General features: G+C 48.5%; 9 protein-coding genes across 9 annotated transcripts; 3 read left to right on the forward strand and 6 right to left on the reverse strand.

Moving 5' to 3' along the window:
* Positions 1–533: 533 nt before the first annotated feature.
* Positions 534–1,598, forward strand: PEX2_037040 (uncharacterized protein; the record flags this gene model as incomplete). Its single annotated transcript, XM_016740979.1, has 1 exon — positions 534–1,598. The coding sequence occupies one exon, from the start codon at positions 534–536 to the stop codon at positions 1,596–1,598; it is 1,065 nt and encodes a 354-aa protein (XP_016593740.1).
* A 154-nt stretch (positions 1,599–1,752) lies between these two features.
* Positions 1,753–3,934, reverse strand: PEX2_037050 (DNA topoisomerase 3; the record flags this gene model as incomplete). The annotated part of the gene is made up of 7 exons (XM_016740980.1): positions 1,753–2,542; positions 2,592–2,728; positions 2,775–3,097; positions 3,146–3,315; positions 3,367–3,545; positions 3,596–3,796; positions 3,848–3,934. 7 exons carry the CDS (start codon positions 3,932–3,934, stop codon positions 1,753–1,755), a joined length of 1,887 nt encoding a protein of 628 aa, XP_016593741.1.
* Positions 3,935–4,198: 264 nt separating this feature from the next.
* On the forward strand, positions 4,199–5,309 carry PEX2_037060 (DUF1295 domain protein; the record flags this gene model as incomplete). The annotated part of the gene is made up of 2 exons (XM_016740981.1): positions 4,199–4,567; positions 4,623–5,309. 2 exons carry the CDS (start codon positions 4,199–4,201, stop codon positions 5,307–5,309), a joined length of 1,056 nt encoding a protein of 351 aa, XP_016593742.1.
* A 214-nt stretch (positions 5,310–5,523) lies between these two features.
* Positions 5,524–6,582, reverse strand: PEX2_037070 (uncharacterized protein; the record flags this gene model as incomplete). The annotated part of the gene is made up of 2 exons (XM_016740982.1): positions 5,524–6,085; positions 6,140–6,582. 2 exons carry the CDS (start codon positions 6,580–6,582, stop codon positions 5,524–5,526), a joined length of 1,005 nt encoding a protein of 334 aa, XP_016593743.1.
* An 807-nt stretch (positions 6,583–7,389) lies between these two features.
* On the reverse strand, positions 7,390–10,196 carry PEX2_037080 (ATP-dependent metallopeptidase FtsH/Yme1/Tma family protein; the record flags this gene model as incomplete). Its single annotated transcript, XM_016740983.1, has 2 exons — positions 7,390–8,180; positions 8,243–10,196. 2 exons carry the CDS (start codon positions 10,194–10,196, stop codon positions 7,390–7,392), a joined length of 2,745 nt encoding a protein of 914 aa, XP_016593744.1.
* A 593-nt stretch (positions 10,197–10,789) lies between these two features.
* Positions 10,790–13,772, reverse strand: atrR (transcription factor atrR; the record flags this gene model as incomplete). Its single annotated transcript, XM_016740984.1, has 7 exons — positions 10,790–11,540; positions 11,590–12,153; positions 12,211–12,386; positions 12,439–12,935; positions 12,987–13,348; positions 13,415–13,542; positions 13,596–13,772. 7 exons carry the CDS (start codon positions 13,770–13,772, stop codon positions 10,790–10,792), a joined length of 2,655 nt encoding a protein of 884 aa, XP_016593745.1.
* Positions 13,773–14,868: 1,096 nt separating this feature from the next.
* Positions 14,869–15,357, reverse strand: pam18 (putative mitochondrial DnaJ chaperone (Tim14); the record flags this gene model as incomplete). Its single annotated transcript, XM_016740985.1, has 4 exons — positions 14,869–15,007; positions 15,060–15,113; positions 15,174–15,247; positions 15,307–15,357. 4 exons carry the CDS (start codon positions 15,355–15,357, stop codon positions 14,869–14,871), a joined length of 318 nt encoding a protein of 105 aa, XP_016593746.1.
* Positions 15,358–15,562: 205 nt separating this feature from the next.
* On the forward strand, positions 15,563–16,202 carry PEX2_037110 (ribosomal eL24 family protein; the record flags this gene model as incomplete). The annotated part of the gene is made up of 2 exons (XM_016740986.1): positions 15,563–15,567; positions 15,635–16,202. 2 exons carry the CDS (start codon positions 15,563–15,565, stop codon positions 16,200–16,202), a joined length of 573 nt encoding a protein of 190 aa, XP_016593747.1.
* Positions 16,203–18,087: 1,885 nt separating this feature from the next.
* Positions 18,088–22,184, reverse strand: tcsC (putative two-component osmosensing histidine kinase (Bos1); the record flags this gene model as incomplete). Its single annotated transcript, XM_016740987.1, has 2 exons — positions 18,088–18,114; positions 18,174–22,184. 2 exons carry the CDS (start codon positions 22,182–22,184, stop codon positions 18,088–18,090), a joined length of 4,038 nt encoding a protein of 1,345 aa, XP_016593748.1.
* Between the last annotated feature and the right edge of the window lie 741 nt (positions 22,185–22,925).

Below are 22,925 nucleotides of genomic sequence, written 5' to 3' on the forward strand. Positions count from 1 at the left end.
TGATAGTATTTCTGGAAAAGCCTATTATTGGGGAAAACTAGTTTGAAAGTTGTCCGACATGGTTTTAGAGCTTCTTTGTGCTGGTATCAGTGGGTAGTTTTCTTTGAACTCATTGTCTTATGTGTGCTTAGATAAATATTTGATTATTTTAGAAAATATGGAGTAGCTTAATGATATCGAATATAATCAGACTTACGGATGATAATATCCTCTAGATGCACCCTCTAGCTATATAGTTATGCTAAAACTAAAATGGGTAAAGAGACAGCTAAATACAAACCGTACAAAGAAGCAATGCTAAACATAATGTAACTTTCAAACAATCAACAAGCTCAAACAATGAACGTTTATTGTTTATTCAAGTTTGAATATAGAAAACACCGGCCATTGATGGTGAATTGAACAAAGAGTTATGTATTCATTGTTGCATTTCTGCCTTCTTCACAGTATATTTAACCTCTCAAGACACCGAGAAAGACGGAGATTCCCTTGAGTCTCTTGAAACCTACTGATCTGATATTCAAACCACTAAGATGTTCGACCAACTGTTGCCGGGGATCATTTTTGCCAGCCTCAGCAGCATTGGCATCTGGCATTCTGTTCCGTTGACCGGAATCACCCCTTCCAACTCTTTCTTTTGGCGCAGTCTTAACTCCCTGGAAATTGCGTATTCCATTCACAGCCTGCAAAAAGTTCACCTTTTCGTATTCCCCAATAGCGACGCAATCTCAGAATACGACCTCCTTCTGCAACTTTCGCTCGATGCTCAACACTACGAGAATGCCAGGCTGGCCCTGGAAGACTCGGCTGATGCAGTATCGCTACACATAAACATCCCAGGAGTTACAACGCCAATGTTAGACCCGGGAGTCTTGGGTGCCACCCCAATGCCAGCCTCATTCTATTTGAACGACAGCAGTAACAAAGACCTGCAACAGTACAACCCAGCCCAGAGTGACACACTGTATTTCACGGTCATGGCTACTCTCATCTTGGCTATTCTTACAATGCAAATGATGGGCTTTTGGATGACGAATGGCATCAAGCAGCATGTTGAAGACCTGCAATACGATTATGTTGACCGAATGAGCGGCGTGCAACAACAATTCGGCACCTTGATGATGGAAATCCGAGAGTTTCGAAGAGAAAATGAACAAGTACGGCCTATTTTTGTTCACCTGGCCGAGGCCATCACAAACTCCGCGGCCGACCTCCAACATTGTTTGTTGCATGTTGTTGGTACGATGGAAAACAAATACACCTCTGGGATGATTGATATCGAGTCCAAATTGGACGAGGTCAGTAGCCAGCACCAGAATCTGATGAGAAATACTGAAAGTTTCCCTCAGATTCCGAGACAGCTAGCTTGGCTTAACATACTGATGGCGAAGAACATCTCCAACAACCTACCCGAAGGATTGGACAAGTCCAATTTAGATTTCAGCAAGAGCCCTACCCCCGAGCAGATGAACGGATCTTCCAACCACAACACCGCAGGGGAATCCAACGGAAGCTCCAACTTCGACAGAGGTCTGGGGGTTAAGAATGGAAAGGGAGGATTGTTTCAACGCAATGGTCAGGAGTTCGAGTTGACCTAGGGCATGTGAATATTCATTTCGTATCTGTATCATAGGGAGCTTTATGACTTCTCCTTTTTACTTCGACTGCATGCAATTTTAATTAATATCAAGTGGATTGGGATATAATATTTCATTATGATTGTAGATGGTGCCTTTTGTAAGCGACTAACAATCATGACGTGGTTTCTTCAACAAGATACTTGCGACAGGCATTCTTCAGCATGTTGATGCGTCTCTGTGTATGAATGAAGACTTCTCGGTACATGTCCAGACTCTGCTGGACGACCTCCTGTCGAGTTTTGGTACCCGAGCAGATCTCAACCATTCTCAATTCCATCTCCTTGCGAAGGAACGGCTTGCTGAGAGACACACTATTAGGGAGACCCTCGACAACATTGTCATACCCCTCCACAAGGGCAACACCTAAACGGGTTGGAATGAATTCCTGGACTGAGCTGCGGCCACTGCCTCGTTGGTTTATAGCGACGTATTCACGTTCTTTGATCTTGGCAATATGCTCCGCCATCGTGGCATCTGTACCAATCCCGTTGGCATCCATCAGGCCAATGAGCTCGGGTTCCGTCAGATAGTTCGGAGCAGTTGTTTTGCCTTCGAAAATATTGGCTTCTGTGGGCTCGAAGAGCTCTCCTCGTTCAAAGTTGGGAAGTTGCTGGCTACTTTCCCACTTATCGTAGACGTATACATCCAAGTAGTTTCTCTCCAACACGATGAGACCATTGGTGTGGAAGGATTCGTCGCCGTATTGAATTTCAATCTCTGTGCTCTGGCCTTTCGCGTCATCAGAACAGCAGGCGAGGAATCGACGGACAACAAATTCATAGACCTTCTTTTCATTGGCATTCAATTGACTTGGTGAAACCCAGCTGACAGGATGAATAGGTGGATGAGCCTTGTCATTGTGACGGCCAGAGCGAGGAGTCCTGAACTTGCCATCAACAAGTCTAAAGAGGCATTAGCCTTGTATATGAAAGGTAAGTCCAATCAGCTTACTCTCTAGCATATTGACCCCATGAGCTGTCGGGGTATTGCTTTTCGACCAATTTCTTCAGGTCAATTGCTTTGTCAAACTGGTCTGTCTCAGTTCTGGGGTAGCTGATGAATCCCTTGGTGTAAAGTGCTTCTGCTACCTTTGAGCTTGTTAGATATCATCCAATATGAGAGCGGATTTCCTACCTTCATGATAGTCTGACTGTCTAAACGAAGAAATCGACTGCCCATCATCTGTAGGTCTACCGTGGTCAAGGGCAACGGCCGCCATTTGCTTGTAGGCTTCTGATTCACTTTCGTGACTTTAGCTTGCTTTGCAACCAAACACCGCTCCAACATCATCGTCACAACTGCTCGGTCGAATAAATGTACCCGCTTCCAGAGAAAATTGACCTTCTTGCCTTCACGGCTGAGGATGACCTTGATGCCCCAAAATGTTTCAGGTTTGAAATTTTTGACTCTCAAATATCGGTCGACAACAAATCCCAAAGTAGGAAATTGACAGGATCCTAGCTTGTTAATTTGTTTACTTATATCTAGAATGATTGACAGCTTACCATAGCTAATGACTTTTTCCTTCAAGGCTGCCACCACTGTTTGTAGTTGTAGAGTCTGTAGGCGGGTGAATGCAGCACCGATGCGAAGATCCAGCTCGATTCTAGCAGCTACAGCACTGGCCTGAAATTCGTCGAGATTGACTGGCTCTAGGGCAGCCCGACGAACATGTCTATCCTTAGATTAGTTTGAGTAGACATCAAAAGAAATCAACACCACTTACGCGCTTTCTGTGTTGCTGAACTTGGCTCGCTTGACCTCGATCCGAGCATTTCCTGCTAGTGCCTGATTACGGACCTCAGAACCAATATGCTCGCCTTCGCGATCACAATCGGTCCAAATAAATAGGGCTTTAGAGTACTTGGCTTGGTTACGGATGTTATCCGCAATTGGTATCTTGTCCTAGTAAAGACGTCAGTATGCAGCCAAAACAACTGCTGGAGATTTCTTACCTTATCAACAGTCTCTTGCACAGGAGCTTCAAATAGTGACCCTGGAGGACAAGACATCCAGCCTTTGTACTGGCGGTCAAAGTCCAGGCCAGTCAGATGGCCCACTACGCTGGTCATGGTGACCGAGCAGTTGCCCCAGGCACCACCAAAATTGAAATCAAACTCATAGTTCTTCACATATTGATTTCCACGGATCGCATGCTATGCTCGATGTTAGCTGGATTCATCAGAATTCTTTAAAAGGGAACCCACTGTTTGAAAGGCACCTCCCGATAGGTGAGTAGCCACTGCGCGAGCAATGGCAGGCTTCTCAGCGACACATAGGATTTTGCGAGCCATGACAAGCCCCAATCTAGATCACATGGGGTTCATAGTGTTGGTGGCCTTGAATGTCCTGGTGTCGATCACATCTTGTTCTGGATGGCTCGGACGCGAAGAGATGGGATGCCTGAGACGCGCAGTGATGCCTGAGGCATATAATCCCTTTTTAGGAACGCTAATCCCAATCAGGCAATCACTGGCCAACATACCTGTCCGACTCCACCGGAGCAAACGCTTTTGTTTTCCTTTTCCTATGCGGCATTTTGACCCTATATTATAGCCATGGCATCTTTACCACTTCCCCGCGTGGAGTCCCTTTTGGATTACACCTCGTTCCAGCTCACCGTTCTTCCCTACTTGACCCAGTTGCAATGGCTGCCTAGCACTTTGCGTGAAGCTGGTAGCGATGTGTATAGCTTGCGAGCAGTCTATCTAGCTACCAACCCACTCGTCTCTGCGCTTGGTTTCTGTGGAACTTTGGCTGGTCTGCTTTTCATCGCAGCCGAGATCAACCGGAACTATTCACAAATAGACCGGTTTTGGAGCATCCTCCCCGCGCTGTACAATGTGCATTACGCCGTTTGGGCTCGTTTGTCCGGCATCCAGACCCAGACTTTGGATACAATCGCCGTCATCAGTGTTATTTGGAGTGTAAGTTGGCTTTTCTTCCTAATATCTGCATATGTTGACTCGAATTATGGGATAGGTTCGCTTGACTTTCAACTACTGGCGCAAAGGAGGATATTCGATTGGCTCGGAAGATTACCGCTGGCCGATCGTGCGCTCTAAAATAAACAACAGCTTTCTTTTCATGATCTTCAACCTCGGATTCATTTCAATTGCTCAGTCGCTGCTCCTCCTCCTCGTCACCGCCCCGACCTACATTTTTGTTGTCGCCGCATATAACCAGGGACCCGAGACCTTTGGCCTTCCTGACTTAGCCTTCTCTCGTGCTGCGTTTTTCTTCGTTATTATTGAATTCTTCGCCGACGGACAGCAGTGGAAGTTCCAGTCTGCTAAGAAAGAGTACCAAACCAACGCGCGTATTCCCGAGCCCTACAAGGAGCAGTTCTCCGCTGAAGATCTTGAGCGGGGCTTTGTCGTCAGTGGCCTCTGGTCTTGGTCACGACACCCCAACTTCGTTGCCGAGCAGGCCTTTTGGTTGACCATGTATTTGTGGTCCTGCTACCGCACCGAGACTTACTTCAGCTGGGCCGGTCTCGGCGCTTTGGGATATCTTGCTATCTTCCAGGGAAGTGTACGTCTTACTGAGGCTATCACTGCTGGCAAGTACCCCGAGTACAGCGATTACCAGGCTCGCGTTGGGAGGTTTATCCCTCGCTTGTCTGTCAAGGCGAAGAAGACCAAGAAGACCAGCAAGAAGAGCACCTGATGTGTTGGTTGATATATAAGCAAAGGATGACAAGAATCTTTACCATTTGGGTGGACATGTTTTCCTTTCATTTTCTTTCTGTACTTTCTCGGCTTCTTACCTCAAACTATTATTTGACAAAATGCACACTGTTTTATTATCTTCAACAGCCAATCACTCATTACAACAAACTGGGAACATGAGCTACCTATTGACAAAACTTCTAAAGACATGTTCACACACCAGAATTCTTCGTGTAACGAGCAGCTTGCATGCGACGTGCTTGTTCTGCTTCGATGATCGGGAAGAGTCCTCTGAATGTGCTTATTGCAACATTCATTCTCTCTTTATCTTCGAACTTCCCCACCAGCTCAGAGACCCAAGACTCCCACTCCGGACCAAGATTCACCAAGATGAACTGGCACCATAGCCATTCGTTAGTTCCATCCCCTCTCAAGTGGTTGTAGTTATCTCCGCAGCCATTGTCTTTCTCCCCGTCGCCACAGCCTTTCCCTCCGCGGTTACATTGAATAGCTCGGCTGCACAACACCATCTTCTCTATGTACTCTTTCAGTGACGCACACTTGTCATACCTGATACCCATGATATCGTGTAGGCCGTTGATTGAACGCATCTTCATGGGAATGACTCTCCCATATGTCCTTTCCAGAAATTGCCATGTCTCCTGTGCATCCAATACCTTTAGAGCACACAGCTCCCGTCGTATGGGCAGTGACACGTTGCTGAAGACCATCATCCACAGGTTCAGGTTGGACTGGGTGTATTGTGTACTTGAGCTGCTATGCGCCAGCATCTCGAGATCAGCATTGGTGATCCACAGTCAGCCGCACTGTTCAAGCTTCTTCTTCATCTGGTCCGCCCAATCTTTGTAGTTCTCGGGACCTAGGAGCTTTTCTTTCAAACAGGCCGGACTGTAGAATCGGGATATCGTCTCGCGTGAAAGCTGATGGGGCTGTTCTGTTGTATCCCAATATTGATGAGATTGCTCTAGTGTTACCGTCCTGTATGGGGCAGCATAGATGTCTGGGGCCAGGATCTGTCTGCTTTGAGATGCAGCAGTCCTGCTTGGCGCGCCGCTGAAAACCGACGGACTGCCGGGTTGGAAACAGGCGGGCTGCTTTCTCCTCGCTGGATCATGCCAGACACGATCGAATGCGCAGAGAGCATCCCTTGTCCACTCCGTCTCGACTTCAGGGCCGCTTTTGTTCGAACTTGTGTCATCTTTGAGTAGATCATGACCGTTCTCGTCTCGAAGTTCAGGGATGCGTAGCATCTCTGATCAATCAGGATCCCGGTCTGAAGTTCTGACAGATGAAATATTGCCTGAGAACAGGGAATGGAGATATAATTGGCGTTTTGGGTTTGGTATTTCTCTCATAAGGTATACCTGGGGTTTTTATTAATAGATTGAATATCATAATATATTTTTGACCAGTCTTAAGCTCTTTCATCTATTTCGACGTCATCCTTATAGCTGGATCGTTTGTCCTCTTTGCCTTTAATCTCTTTGTGGGTTTGTATGCACTTGTAGGGTTGTTTTGAACCAGGTCGACTTCTTTGAACCGATGGTTTACACATAAACCAAAGACAATAATTGAAGATACAAAGCGCAAGATATTCGCATGTCTTGGATGTGTCATTGCTATCAAAGGAGATTTAGATAACTTATTAGCCAATGAGTCCGATACAACATTATCCGGTGAGGTTTACGACAGTCATTCGACAATATTTACGTGTAAGAGACATGGACTTCCAATCTAAGACATGTTTCAAAATAACTCCCTATTATACACTCAGTACAAGTTGTACAGATCCAATTGGACACGGAGATGGATGGGGGGACAAGTGAGAGAGAAAATAAAAAAAAAGAAACGATCTTCTTATTTGGCACGATGGAGGATAGGGAGAAAGATATTGTGGGTGAGGGTAGACAAAAAGAGAAGATGAGAGAGGGGAGAAGAAACGGGAGATGCAATCGATAAATACAAAAAGAAGAGAGGCTACAGTGATATCATGCCTCCCAAAATTGAACTAAAACCAAACCAAAGCAGAGGAATGCAAAGAAACACAATCTCCTAATCTATGAAGGAGGAATAGGTGTCTCATCCCGGCCGTCCTTGCCAGAGGTTTGTTCGGGGCTCTGGTAGTCCGGTGGGGCAATGGTTTGGCCGCCCTTACCATCGAAGTACTTGGCGAACTCGCCAGACTCGGGGTAGGGGCGCGGGCCAAGGAGACGGATGAGGTCGTCACGTCCAAGAACCTCCTTAGACAGAAGCTCCTCGGCAACAATACCAAGCTCCTTCCGCTTCTCGGTCAGGAGGTCGCGGCACTGCTTGTGGGCCTCATCGATGATACGGCGCACCTCCATATCAATAGAGCGGGCAGTATCCTCGGAGAAGGGCTTGTGGAGTTGCTGTTGTGCGTCGTCCTCGTAGTAGATGTAACCAAGCTTGGACGACATGCCGAACTTAGTTACCATGGCAGTAGCCATGCGAGTGACCTTGTTGAAGTCATCACTAGCACCGCTAGTCACGGTTTCGAAGTGCAGCTCTTCACTGACACGACCACCTAGAGTCATGGCCATGCGGTCCATCATCTGGTTGACATTCATCAGATATGTGTCGCCGCCAGCCGGGAGGTACTGGGCATAGCCCAGAGCGCCTTGTCCGCGAGGAATGATCGACACCTTCAGCAGCGGGTCAGCCCACTTGAAGTACCAACCGCAGATAGCGTGGCCAGCCTCGTGGTAGGCGACAGTCCGCTTCTCCTCAGGAGAGAGGACAAGGGACTTCTTCTCCAATCCACCAATAACTCGTTCGATGGCTTGCTCGAAATGCTTCATGACGACCTTGTCTGCGTTTTCACGGGCAGCTGCAGAGAGAAATTGTTAGCTTTAATGAAATACAGCGAAAAGTCTATGCAGAAGAACTTACCAACAAGAGCTGCCTCGTTCACGCAGTTGGCGATATCAGCACCAGCGAAACCGGGAGTCAGAGCGGCAAGTCTGCCCTCCATGTACTCCAGGTTCTCGTCGGTGACAATCTTCTTCAAGTAAACACGGAAGATCTGCTTACGGCCGTCCATTGTAGGTCGATCGATAGAGATGTGTCGATCGAATCGTCCGGGACGCATGAGGGCCTTGTCGAGAACATCCGGTCGGTTGGTACCGGCCAGGACAACCACTTGCTCGGAGGTATTGAAGCCATCCATCTCAGTAAGAATCTGGTTGAGAGTGCTTTCACGCTCGTCGTTTCCACCACCAACGTTCGACTTTGCTCGGGACTTTCCAATAGCATCGATTTCATCAATGAAAATGATGCAGGGGGTGTTCTTCCGGGCATTGGCGAAGAGGTCGCGGACACGAGAGGGACCGACACCGACAAACATTTCGACGAACTCGGAACCACTGACACTGTAGAAAGGCACGCCAGATTCACCAGCAGTGGCCTTAGCAAGCAATGTCTTACCAGTTCCGGGGGGACCTGAGAGAATAGCACCACGGGGGATCTTTGCACCCAGCTTCTCGAACCGCTCGGGTTGCTGGAGGAAGCTAACGAATTCCATGATCTCAACCTTGGCTTCGTCCATGCCGGCAACGTCGGAGAACTTGATCTTGATATCGGTCTCGTGATTGAAGCGCTTGGCACGGCTCTTACCGATGCCAAAGATTCCACTCTGGCCGCCGGCGCCGCCACCGGCACGCCGGGACATCCAGAAGACACCACCAAGGAAGAGAAGAGTAGGAGCCAATGACATCAAGACACCGCCCCATGGGGTTTCATCGTGATAGGCGACAGGAATACGTTCATGCGATGGAATACCAAGTTCATACTGAGCTGCCTCGATCTTCATCTCGAAGCTGTCGACAGAACCAATACTGAAGAAGACATAGGAGGTAGGCTGACCATTTGAGTCGGCTTGAGCCGCAGCTTCGCGATTGAGATCAACCCGGACCTTGTTGTGGTTCAGGACAGTCAATTTCTCTACAAGGCCCTTCTCAAGGTAATTCGCCCGGAATTCTTGCCAAGTAATTTCTCGGCCCCCACTGTCACCGGGGAAAAAGCTGCGGTAGACGTAGTATGTGACGAGAGCGGTAACGAAGAATGAGACGGGATCGAAGCGGAACTCGAGGACTTTGCCCATGTTCGGGGGCACCTTGCCCTTCTTGTCGCCTTGTTGGTTCTTCTGTTGTTGCTGGTCCTTCTTGGGGGCTTGCTTTTCCTTGGTATCCTTTTCCTCCTTAGGATCCTTGTCTTGCTTGGGATCCTTTGGCGGTTGTGCGTTGGATTGCTGTTCGCCGTTCTTTGCCGGTTGCTGCCCTTGTGACTCATGCTCTGGGCGCTTATTGAAGTGAAGCTTGAATTCTCCGTGCTTTTCAGCGGGGGTGCGCAAGTCTGCGATACCGCGCTTTGTGAGTTGTTGCTGTCTAGCTAGACGCTCATCAGCATGGTAAGTTGAGACTTGCCACAAGAATCGTGTCATCTTGATACGATCCATTAATGTCGGTTCTTGATTCGGATCGATGTGCGCCCTGACTGCAGGTGGAAGTCCATTGATCATGAGGTAGTTTCGGACATTGTCGCGTTGCTCCACGTTCATATCTACCAGCCATTCATCCACGATCTTCAATTCCGCTTCAGTCAGAACACACTTCTGGTTCTTTGTTTGGTGGTCATTGCTGCGGCCATCTGATGTGTTGTTCCGGCTGTTGTCGTTGGGGGGTGTCGGACCTTGCGTAGCGTAAGTTCTAGCGCGGCTTGATGAAACCAGAGATGAGAGTCTTGAGGGACGCAGACGCACGGAAGCCAGCCCCGTGCGACCGGTAAATGCCGCGGCGTTCCTCGAGTAGCGAGCGAGATTGCCTGGCCGTCGAAGTAAGGTAGCCATGGTCGAGGAATGGGAGCCCCGAGGGCTACGAGGGCGGGGGTAAAAGGTAGTCAATCGAGTTTAAAGGTAACCGATGATACCACAATCCATCAAGATTAGGCGTGACGGAGGAATTGAGCTGGAAGTTGAGAAGCTCTGGGGCATCCAGGTCCGAGGTGACGCCGTGTGGTTCCAGTCGGTTCTAAATTTTCGCCGATCCGGCTGAGTCATCGGAAGCGCCTGGAGACCCCGGGGCCCGGATGGAATTAGCTTAAAGCCGTGAGTTCCCTTTAGAACACAAGGCCGTTGTTTACAAATTCCGTTCATGAATTTTAACTGTCTAGAATTGTTTTGGATTTGATTGGACACCTGCCTGTACATATCCCTATAAATAGGACGCACCTTTGCGCCATTCGCTGCGTAATGGAAACCCATAATTATCCTGGTCACTCTATAGAGACCCAGTGATGGTTTCGAAATAAGAAGAGCGCTTCATTATACAATATGTGTGGAGATGGTTTGATAAGGATAGTAACACCGGAAACAATAATCCCAACGCCATGAGCTACATAAAAGACAGATGAAAGGAATTTTGATCCATCATACAGTCATGATCACTGCCCAGGTAGCGGCCCACCGGGACCAGCTCCTTCAAAGGGAGGAAAGTTGGTAGACATATCCGCCCAGTCCCATTCGATTGTCATTGGCATCTGCCAGAGATCTTGTGGGACAAATGGTTGCTGGAATGTTGACATACCGGGACTGGCACTGAATGCGTGTTGGTCGGCGAATCCAACACTAGCCATGTGATCAGGACTTAGCATCTCTGAGTATTCCTGCCCAATGCCAGACATGGCATGGATATTGCTTGGGATGTTGCTTGGGAGGTTGCTTGGGAGGTCGGCGGGGAGGCTACTTGTTGGGGGCATTGTAGCCCCCGGGAATGGTCCTCCTGAGCCGGGCGAGTGAACGCCGGGCGAGTGAATGGCGGCCGTAGGGTTGGTGAACACGGATGGAGAGAAGGATGCGGAGGTGGGCGGTGGTTGTGTACGTTTGGCGGAGGGTGAAGTTACCGACTGTTCTTCGTCTGCACCGGCAGAGTCTTCTGCATTCTTGCGTTTCTTTCGTGAATGAGACTCTTTTTCGGATTTGTCCAAGACCACCTTGGCAATTCTCTCGAATTCCCCGCAAAGACCTAGCATACGCTTGATGCTGCCATTGGATTCGTCGGAGACTAGGGTAGACAGGAAGCTGACTACCACACTCATTAATTTAACATCGGATCGAGCACGAGCATCGTTGGGGTTCTGGAGGATATTGGCGAAAAGAGTTACAAGGGCAGACACCGGGTAGTAGAGAATCAGCCTGATATCAAGTTAGCGGATGTTTGTTCTAACAATTCTCTAGAACGTACCAAACGCAAGCAAAGTCTCCTTGCGGGATATACTTGATCAAATTAATCGATGCTCTGGCAGCAGTGACGCACAAAACTGCCGACAAGAATACCCTAGGGTTCAAGGGCCGTGCATTCAACCCCTGTATGGCATAGTTGGACAGACGGCTTGTCCAATACCCGTGATGAACCGACATCCGGTGAATGGTGGTCAAGCAATTGTAGTAGGCAAAATGTAACACGACCATGTGGATGATGAGGGGGGTGTGGGTAGCTTGAATTTCGTATTCGGGGCGGAAGTCGATAGGAATGCTGTCTTTCCAGTCTTCCAGCTCCTTGTCAAGCTCACCGATTGTATTGAGCAATTCACCGTCTGATTGTTTCGATGCTTTGGCAGAATAAAGTCGCTTGTATACTCTGCTCTCAATAGTGGCAAATTCACACATTGACCGGAATAGGTTGAACTTGCTTCTGCCATCAGATAATGGCACATTTCCAACATTATCTGGCGGATCATCGCTTGGCAGCTCGACGTTCATATCATCGTCATCTTGTACTGGTGGTCGACCGGAGCGTAAACAAATGCTAAGGAATTGGTCAGTATATAAAATAGAGGTATTCGGGCATCTAAAGCGGGCATACTCTTTGTCAAGAAGATAGGCAATCCAGAAGACCCTCTTCCGCTGCTCAACTTCGACTACGTTGAGGCCAAAGCCAGAACCGCGTTTGTGCAGACCAATGCTGTGGGAAAGTCGAATCGCCGCAGCGACTAGGAAGAAAGCAGGTTGTGGGTTAGGGGTTCCTTGCAGGAAGAGTGACTAGAAGAGTACGTTAGATGAAGCCACCAAACCCAGAGTATGATAGATTTACCATTCCCAGTAGCGCTTGCACGCTCAATAAATCAGTGTTGCGCATTGTAAGCTCAGTCAGAACTCCCATGGCGTTCTTCAAATAAAGCCAAGCTCTCTTGTCTTCTTCGTGTGGCACTAGGTTACTCATAACCCGAAGCCTGTGAGAAATGGCCAGGACAACATTTATACTCGCCCACCAGCCCGAACCTTCGTAGGGATCGCGCGAGTATTGCCGCTCCACCAAGTGCATGAATGTCGCTTCGTGGAACAGTGGGAACATGCAATTGAAGTTTTCAAAGAAGTCCCTGAATAGAGAAAGAGCCTCCTCTTTCGGCGGCAGAGGCTTGAACACACGCCTTGCGAAAATATCGCTGAAGATCTCGGGTTTCCAGTACATCCATTTATTGTCATCAACATATGCTGACGATATCATTTCCTGGAAAGATGTATCGCCAGTTTTCTCATTGACCCATTGAATACCCTTTGGAGAGAATATGGAAAATCCAGATGAGGATCCTGTGGAAATGTTAACAAACTAGCCCAAAACAGTTGCACAAAACAGCCTACCAATATACCGAGTCTCCCCGCAGTTATTTGTCACCAAAGAACACATCATATCTGACAATGCCTCGACCTCGGTCTCCGACTTTTGCGACTCCGGCGAGGTAGCGGCTGTCTGAGGGCTGGAGTTGGAGTCCATACGAGGTGTAGTGTGGTGGGAGCTTGGGGCTTGTTGGGCTGCAGCTGCTTGGGCCATGAATATGTTGGAGCTTTTCGCTGCGTTCAACGCATTCGTTCGATCCGCCAAACGCTTCTCTAGTGTTCCAAGATCTGTCTTGCCGCCATCGTCTTCTGACAACAGACCCGACAAACGCAGCAACGACTCCATCCGGCCTAGTCGGTTTTCAAGACCTTCGATGTATTTTGCTCTATGCAAGAGATACCCGAGTCAGATACAGAACTCTATATGCAATGAAGTATAAAAGTATACATACCCTTTAGGGGGGTTCCGCTTCTTCTCCACTTGTGTGAAAATGCATTCCGTTTTGTAGTTGATGCAGTGTGAGCATTTTGGCATTTTTCCATCGCATTTGATCTTCTTCTTCCGACACATATCACATGCCTGTTCGCCCATTAGATGTGTTCTCAATATCTGCAACGGGTAATGATCCTCACCCTCGCGATCCTCCGTCTCTTCGCATCGTTGGTCTCGTCCCCCGCGCCCAATGACGAATCATCGTACATAGAACCACCCTGCATCTGAGAATGATCATAGCTGAAGAGTTGCGGTGTCTGGTTCATCATAGAAGGTTGGTCGAAGCCCATGCCATCACTGTCCCCCAAGCCATCCATTTTTTATCTGAGGGGCACCGCGGAAACTCCGCGGAGTAGAGGTAATGAGGGGGGTTATAAGTAATGAGCGATACTGCGGGGTGCTGTGTATCGGCGCAGAGCTTTGTTTCCACCTCTGGGGAAGAAGGGAAAGTGCGCTATGGATTATAGAAATGAATGACGCATGGAAGGATAGAATCCTTTGAAGGCGTAGGTTGACAATGAAATCTCACCCAAATTTTGGGACTTTAGGTAATAAATGAGTCAACCACACGTGAGAACAAGGAGGCCAAATGGAATATAATTTCAACCTCCGTAGTAAGAAGATAAAACGCTATACGGAGATACGGTATACGAGTGGCTGCCTTGAAGATTATTTCGTGGCATGACGGAACCCAAGAAACCCGACCGCCGAGCAGAGAACTCAAACGACGGTCCATTTCGTCCGATCCGGAGAACAGGGGGCATTGGCTTCCGTTCAATCTCTTCCAATCCACTCTTCCAATCTTTTGCGCCGATCAACAAGACATTATTCCTTATCCCCGTATAAAGTACAATGTACATAGTAGCATAATTATTCTTGCGAAAAAGGGTATGTGTGTGTGTGTGTGTGTGTGTGTGTTTGTGTGTGTGGCGTTCTATATTGGGGAGGATCCCGTGCCCAGACCTTATCATAATACTCCCTCGAGAACCTCGGGCCTACTTTGTATGTTGTACCCCGTATGTGTTTCTTGCTATCCAGGGGTTGACCTTGTTATATTGCGTCAAGCATGACTAAATATCGCAAAGATCGACAATTTGGCCAGGGCGTGATCTGATATGATTCCGGGGGTTGCCGGTTCTAGAGTGCTGGGCATGTCAGACGGATAGTAATAGAAGTACATTCAACGAAGAGCGGCGATCTCGTAGGGATATGTGAAAACAGTGCATATAATACAACAAGGTTCGTAAAGAGCAGTCCTGTTCCTCCGATCTTGTAAATGCCAAACCAACGCCACGCTATGTGCCCAAAATATAATGACCAGTTTGTCAATGTCCAGGCCTAAATTTGCTTTTCCATCGTTGCCCGTAGGTAATTGTCGGAGAAGAAAGAGATCAAAGCCATATCGGCAAAGTCTTAAGCATGTTTATCGAGGAATTCCTTCGCCTCGTTAATCTTGGTGGCCAAGTATGGACTGCCGCCGCGATCGGGGTGGTTGAGCAACATGAGCTGGCGGTGGTTCTTGCGGATTTTATCTTTGGTCAAGGTTCGTTCACTGAGAAATCCTGTTAGTTCTGGCATATCAAATGTTTGTCGCGGGCACATACGCAAGTTGTAGAATCAGGGAGGCTTCGCGGCGGTTCATGCGCGGTTCGAATCCTCTGTAATACGACGTTAGTCAATGTCACATACAACAATAAGATAATGAGATGTCCACAAACCCTTTATAGAATGCCTTTCCGGCAGCGTTTAAGCCTCCCTTGGAGCGGCGGTAGGCGACCAGACCGGCGCGGCCCTGTAGACAATGAGTTAGCCCTGGAGTCCGTTCTACTGAACAACATATTTTTCACTCACCAAAAAGGCAGTTGTGGCAATGCCAAATCCAATAGCAAGAACAGAGGCCATTTTGTAGACTTATAAGGAATAGAGAGGTCGCGAGACGAGATCAAGTCAGTTGGACCGGGGAATGGGCGAAGAGGCGCCGGGATAGAAAAGTCAGCGCGGGTGCCCCAAAAGGGTTTAGCGTGGTCTGCTCCACCATTCAGGCCCGAAGCTACAGAAAAAGTTTCTTGCGACTCAACGAAGACATAACCAACACCACACCACAACCATGCGGTAAGTTTTGCCGCTAATTTTTGTCTGTATGCACTCTACAGAGTACTAATATTATTTTTATCTGCAGTGTTGAAACTTGTCACTTCTGTTCCCGCCCGGCCTTCCCGAGTAAGGGCATCACATTCGTCCGCAACGATGCCCGACAATTCCGCTTCTGTCGGTCCAAGTGCCACAAGAACTTCAAGATGAAGCGTCAGCCCCGCAAGCTTAAGTGGACCAAGACTCACCGTGCCGCCCGCGGAAAGGAGATGATCGTGGATTCGTCGCTCCTCCTGTCCCAGTTCTCCAAGAAGAGAAACGTCCCCGTCAAGTACGACCGCAACCTTATGGCTGCTACCCTCACTGCCATGGAGAGAGTGGAGGAGATCAGAACCCGCCGCGAGCGTGTGTTCACGAAACGCCGCCTGGCCGGCAAACTCGCCCGCGAGCGCCAGCGCGAGGCAGACCGCAAGGTCGTCAACGAGGGCGAGCACCTCATTCGGAAGGAACTCCGCGAGCGCCAGGAGGGTCTCCCCATGGTGGCCGAGCAGAGCAAGGTTTCCAACAGAGTTCACGGCGAGGAGAGAATCCGCCAGAAGCAGAAGAGCAAGCTTTTGGTGGATGGTGGAGTCGAGGAGCAGATGGATATCGACTAAATTTTTATCCTGGGCATCTATTTTTTTTCTTCTGTTTTATGCTTTCTCAGATACGACACGGTTCCTGCAACACGCAGATTTTCGGAGTTGGGCATGCTTTGGTGTTTTAAAAGCAATCAATGTTTTTCATCATATCTCATATCCAGTGGGCTGTTAGCCTCTTGCTGCTTGGGAGGCTAATTAAAATGTGTTTACAATGACCCAAGATGTTACATAGGGTGCTAGTTTGCTAGTCAGTACAGTGACCAGAGTGGTCAAACGACCATAATGAGATCTTTGGAGAACGACCCCAACAAATATCCCATTTAGGCAAGCCACATTGTAACCTCCTCGTCTACAGCACCTACCAACAATGCTCTTGTAATCAACCCCACTAACCCCTCTCCTATATACCGCAAAATAGCCACGAGGCCTCGATCCACTATGGTAGTCAATAGCGCTTCAACATGCCTCCATACTTAGCTGTTGGAGGAACACCGTTCCAGGAGCAAATGGTTGCTTTGTCATAGATTCCTGGACCGCAACATACCCAAGACTGGACGGCCTCAATTCTATTTAGGTCCGTGGATTCTAGTTCAGGGGCACGGTGGGTCGTGTCCTGCCTACCTTCCTCACTACAGGCATCACTCGGGTAATATTTCCGATTCCTATCCTTGTCCTCAACCAGAGCTGCCGGTCCCGACTGCAGTACGGAGTAGATAATATCGAGACCGGACAGTTGCAGTCTTAGCGCCGGCGGAGCACATGCTTGTTATTTTTAGCTGTGCAGTGGATCATGTTGGTGGGGGTTTGATGCCCAAAACAAGACTTTCGGGGATTACATTGAGATGTGGCGCAGGAGAAGAGTGGCCGCAGTTACTCCGTAGTGACATCCGACATCCGACATTCACAGTTAGAGATCCACTAAAGAGGTACTTCCGGTGTTCCTGAACGTGTGCGAGATGAAACAGGGGGGTTCCCAAGAATTTAAATCGGCGAAGCGATGGGAGAAGAGATCAAGAAGTTTTCACGGACCTCCGAAGGGATGTAAATATTAGATCTATTTAGCAAAAGAAAGATATTTGGACTTTAATAATCAAACAACCAGGCGGCCACGCCATCGATTCTTGAGAGCCCGGTAAAACATGATAATATAGATGAGAAACGAGGAGCGTGTTCATTGTGTCTGATGGGGATAGAAGAAGAGGGAGGGGAATAAAAAGGAAGAGAAAGGAAGAGAAAGGAAGAGAGATTAGTTGCACCAGTACTAATCGAATAACCAGACTCTATGGTAGGGAAGAACAACCAATCATCAGGTGTCCCATGAATGAGCAGAGCAAGCGAAGCAGCATTAGGGGTGGTAAAAGATAGGTAGACCAAAAGAGATAGATTGAGAAATAGCCGGGAGCTAGATAATCTGCTAGCTCAGTGAGAGATACGCATAAATGATAGAAAAGAAGAGACTTCGAAGTAATTGAGCGGTTTTCTTGTGCCGCGCTTGATATGATCAGTAGCAAACTAAATACAATACAAGAATGGACGGCAAGAAAATGCTAAGGGTGTCGGACGAAAAGCGAGAGGCTAGACGGGAAAGTGTAAAGTGGTAGAGCAAGAGGTAAAAAGAACAAAGCGCCCCTCTGGTAAGCGAAAACTCCCCTGATCGATCATCCTTCCATATAAGTCAAACCAGGTCCTATCGTAGACTGCGCCAAACACCACCTCCAAGAGGAGGATAAATGAAATTCAGAAGAAAAAAAGCGAATGCAATGGTGGAGGTTGATGACGGAGAATCATAATAGAGGGGCAAAGACGCAGGTGGGTATGAAGTAGACAAAAGTAGATGAGACTCATATAGACAGGGTATAGTCGCATCGAAATCATCTGCATGGAAATAAATATGCTAAACTCATGTACTGTTGGATCGTAGCAATGCCTGGAAACAATTAGCCAAGCTGTTTTGAGGATTCGGTTCTGAACATACAGCTAACGTACCCGCTCGTCGATTATCTCTTCTTTCTCTTCCGACGGACTGACCACACTGCCCCGGGTTATGGGACCAGAGCTTGTGATAGACCGGGAATCTACAACCGGGCGAGGGGACGGCAAGGGCTGCTGCTTCGACCGTTGTTGTGGTGGCTGCGGCTGTTGGTTCTCATTCATTGAGTAGTTGGGATGCATTTCCCCGCTGCTCGAAATCCTAGACTCCTTGCTCTTCTCCAATAGCGACCCGCCAAGGGTAGCACATTTGAGGATGGTTTGCATCATCTGGTTTTGTTTGAGCGGCTTGGACAAGTACTCATCCATCTGGGCCTGGATACACTTCTCCCGATCACCCAACATGGCGTGAGCAGTGAGCGCGATAATCGGGGTTCGTTGAAGCCCACTCTCGCGTTCATATTCACGGATCTTGCCGGTGGCTTCAAAGCCACCCATGACTGGCATCTGAACATCCATCAAAATAACATCGTAACGACGTTTCTTGACAGCCTCGACAGCTTCCAAGCCATTACCAACGACAAACACGTTGTGATTATGCTTCTGAAGAATCTTCATCGCAAGCTGCTGGTTCACGTCGTTATCCTCGGCAAGAAGAATATCGAACGAACGTGAGTTGTCGGTGGTGATTGGCGTCGACCGGCCTTCCAAGGCCGGCAGCATACCATTGCCAAGATCGATAGGCTGACACGGGGTAGTCATGTATGAGCTGATACCAAGGTCCAAAGCCGACTTCAAGCTCACGCACACCAAAGGACAGACCAAAACAATCGGAATGTACTTGAACTCGTCAAACGTCCGCAAGACCCGGGCTGTGTCTACCGAGTCAACAATAATGACATCGTAGGCATGGCCCGATTCCTTCCCAGAAGGATCTTGGATCTCGGGTGGGGGAACATGTTCTTCATTCCGTACGACCAGCGGCTCCAGGTCAATCTTCTTCAACATCTTCATGACATTGGTAGCTTGAGCACCGTTCTGACCCTTGTCGATGAACAGCACCCGGTGGTTCTTGTACGGCAAGAGCTGGTTGGCGATGACGCTCAAAGACTGGTCCGCGAGTTTCACCACGCAGGTGAAGTGGAAGGTACTTCCATGTCCATATTCGGAAGTGACCCAAACGTCACCGCCCATCAAATTTACAAGGCGCTTGGAAATCGACAATCCCAAGCCAGTGCCACCAAATCGGCGGGTGGTTGAGCCATCAGCTTGTTGGAAGGTGTCGAAAATGAGATCAAGCTTATCCTCTTCGATTCCAATGCCTGTGTCGGACACTGAGAATTCAAAGGCGTATTCGTTGGTCGTGCATTGCTCTCTGTCCGACTTTCGGATAGTGAGCTTGACTTCGCCATGCTCGGTGAACTTGATAGCGTTGCCAACAAGGTTGAGAATGATCTGGCGAAGACGGAATGGATCACCAATGACATAATCGGGAACGGTGTTGTCAACTTGGTAGGTCAAACTCAAGAACTTCTCGTTGGCCTTGACAGCCAACGTCTTGAGAGCATTGAAGACAGTACCTCTGACGGTGAATGGAATGCTCTCAATAACCATCCGGTTGGCTTCGATCTTAGAAATATCCAGAATGTCATCAATGATAGTCAACAAGCTGTTCGCCAAGTTGTGCACGACGTTCAACATTTCCCGGGTGTACGGCTTGAGATCATCCGTATCCAGCGTCAACTGGGTCATTCCAATGATACCGTTCATGGGCGTTCTGATCTCGTGCGACATATTGGCCAAGAACTCTGATTTGGTGCGATTGGCAAGTTCGGCAGCCTCCCTAGCGGCAGTGTTTCGTTGGATACTATCCCGTAGGTTGGAAACCATCTTGTTGATCTTCCGCTTCAGCTCGTCCATTTCACCAGACGCGTTGACCGTAATCAATTTGGTGAAGTCGCCGTCGGTAGCAGCATCGGTAATTTCACCGAAAGCGCGGACTTGCGATGTCAAGTTCTCGGCCATGGTGTTCACGTCCTCGGTAATTTCCTTCCAAGTACCCGCAATACCCTCCACGTTGGCCTGTCCACCCATTTTGCCGTCAACACCGACATCTCGGGCGACCTTCTTAAGCTCAGTCGCGAATTTGGCCAGTCGACCCACCATGTGGTTGATGGTGACCTTAAGCGTGAGAATTTCTCCCTGGGCATGCACTTCAATCTTTTTGCTCAAGTCTCCCTTGGCAATAGCTTGTGTGACATCCGAAATACTTCGGACCTGAGACGTCAAATTCTGCGCCATGGTGTTGACATTGTCCGTCAGGTCCTTCCATTTTCCTTCCACGTTGTCCACCTTAGCCTGACCGCCGAGGGTACCGTCTGTGCCGACCTCACGAGCCACTTTACTGACTTCGAAAGCAAAGGTGTTGAGACGATCCACCATGCCGTTAATCGTACTCTTGAGATCGAGGATTTCTCCTTGTACGTTGGCAGTAACCTTTTTGGTCAGGTCACCCTTGGCGACTGCGGTAGTGACGTCCGCAATCTCACGCACCTGCGTGGTCAGGTTGTTGGCCATGCGGTTGACATTTTCTGTCAAATCCTTCCACGTTCCTTCGACATCATTCACGGTAGCTTGGCCTCCAAGAACACCATCGGTACCGACTTCCTTGGCAATCTTGGTGACTTCTTGTGCGAATTGTCGTAGTTGGTCCACCATGGAATTGATAATATTCTTCAGCTCTGCGATTTCTCCCTTACAGTTGGCCTGGACCTTCTGCGTGAGATCACCCTTGGCGACGGCTTTTGTGACAGTAGCAATATCTCGCACTTGCGTGGTAAGGTTGTTGGCCATAGCGTTGACATTAACCGTGAGTTCGTTCCACATGCCCTGGACACCCTCAATCTGAGCTTGTCCTCCCAGTACACCTTCCGTACCGACATCACGCGCGACTCGAGTAACTTCTGTTGCAAACGTTCGTAGTTGGTCTACCATGGTATTGATAGTTTGTTGCAACTCCAGAATTTCACCTTGGGCCCGGCTCTCAATCTTCTGACTAAGATCACCGTGAGCGACAGCGGTAGTCACAGCGGCAATTTCTCGCACTTGATCAGTCAAGTTCTTGGCCATAATGTTGACGTTCTCCGTAAGCTCTTTCCAGATACCATGGACTCCAGTGATCTGGGCTTGTCCACCGAGTATTCCTTCAGTACCGACTTCACGTGCGACACGAGACACTTCACTACCGAAGACTTGTAGTTGATCCATCATAGTGTTAATTGTTCGTTTGAAGGTAGCGATTTCGGGGTCCATTTCCAGCGGGTGAATTTGAACCTTCATGGACAGATCACCGTTGGCGACTTGAGTGATGATACCACCGATTTCACGCAAAGCTTTCTGGAAGGCCTCGTTGGCCTGCTGGTGCTTGCGCAACTCACGTTCGAGAAGAACGACATCCTCATTTTCGACCTTAGTAAGAGCGCGGCGAGTGTGCTCTTCCTGTTTTTGCAATTCGTCGCGCACCTGAGCAATAATATCCTTTTGGCTGCTTATCTCCTCGGCCTGCTTTTGTACGTGGTTGCGGAGGAAGCTAATATCTTCCTCCCGCACGACACGGGTGCCGTTATCATCTTCATCATCGGATTCGTCGTCTATTTCTCCCAAGGGTGGTTCGTCGGCCGCGGGGACCGGGATCGCTTTTTGCTGCTGTGACAGAGAGTCAGAATCTTGACCGGACGACAAGCGAGAGAGCCCAAATGTCCACAAGAAATTCCTCTCGTTGGTCTCTTCAGCAGACGGAGTGATCTGGTGGGGGTCCGCCTGCTGTTGGAAATTGTGGTGACTGACAGCTTGGAATTCCAGATGGTGCACGCGGCGCACCAGGGCCTCAAGCTCGGCTTCGAAGGCTGCCTTGGCGGGACTATGTTCTCCGGGAAGTTTGGCCGATTTGTTACCGTTGGATAACTGGAAATCAAATGGGGGCGAAGAGGAACCGGGGATAGATTCGTCTCTTGCCAAATTCTGCAATACGGCAGTCGCGGCCACGAGTGTCTCGTCCGCACTAGCCATCGTGGCCTACATAAGTTAGTTCATAGTACAACTAACATCAATCCCCTATTGTAGTACCAGCACCCCAGCTGAGATTTATGGGATGGGGTAGGGTATCGAAGATAAAGCTTAAAAGGATCACTCACTGGAATGTCTGGATCCTGACAGGATGACAGATATATAGTCTAATTAAGGCGACATGAGGGGGGAAAGTCCAAATAGAAGACAGGAATGAATAGAACCCGAGTCGACCGGGGATAAATATGAAAGGGAATATGGAAAGTCGGGAAGGGGGAAAATAGGTGGATAAGCCTTGGGAGCCCTGGAGAACGCGGTTATGTAAGCCACCACTAGGATGGCTCTGCGGGGGAGCAAAAGACAAAAAGGGAGCTTAGAAACAGCAAAAAAAAAAAAAGAAAGATCATCCAAAGGTTATCAAATCAAAATAAAAAAAGGAGGTTCAAGGATGAGAAGAGAAAAGCGGGAATTTGGATTGGGGGGGGAGGGGGGAAGAGATTTTGAAAGGGGCGGTGATATGTCGCCTCTTTGGGGTTTTTGTTGGTTTTTTTGGGGGGGGTATTTTTTTTATGTCTCAAGTATTTTAGTTATGTTGTATGTTGTACGGAGTAGAATCTATAAATTGCTTACAAGCAGATTAAAAAAAGATAAAATCAAATCAAATTGGGCGTATTTTTGCACATTTACCCTAGAGAATCATGCCCAGGTGACTGGATAGGGTGCACGGACTGATCTATTATAGTT

Source organism: Penicillium expansum (genome assembly GCF_000769745.1).
Source record: "Penicillium expansum strain MD-8 chromosome Unknown contig111, whole genome shotgun sequence".
Taxonomy (NCBI): Eukaryota; Fungi; Ascomycota; class Eurotiomycetes; order Eurotiales; family Aspergillaceae; genus Penicillium; species Penicillium expansum.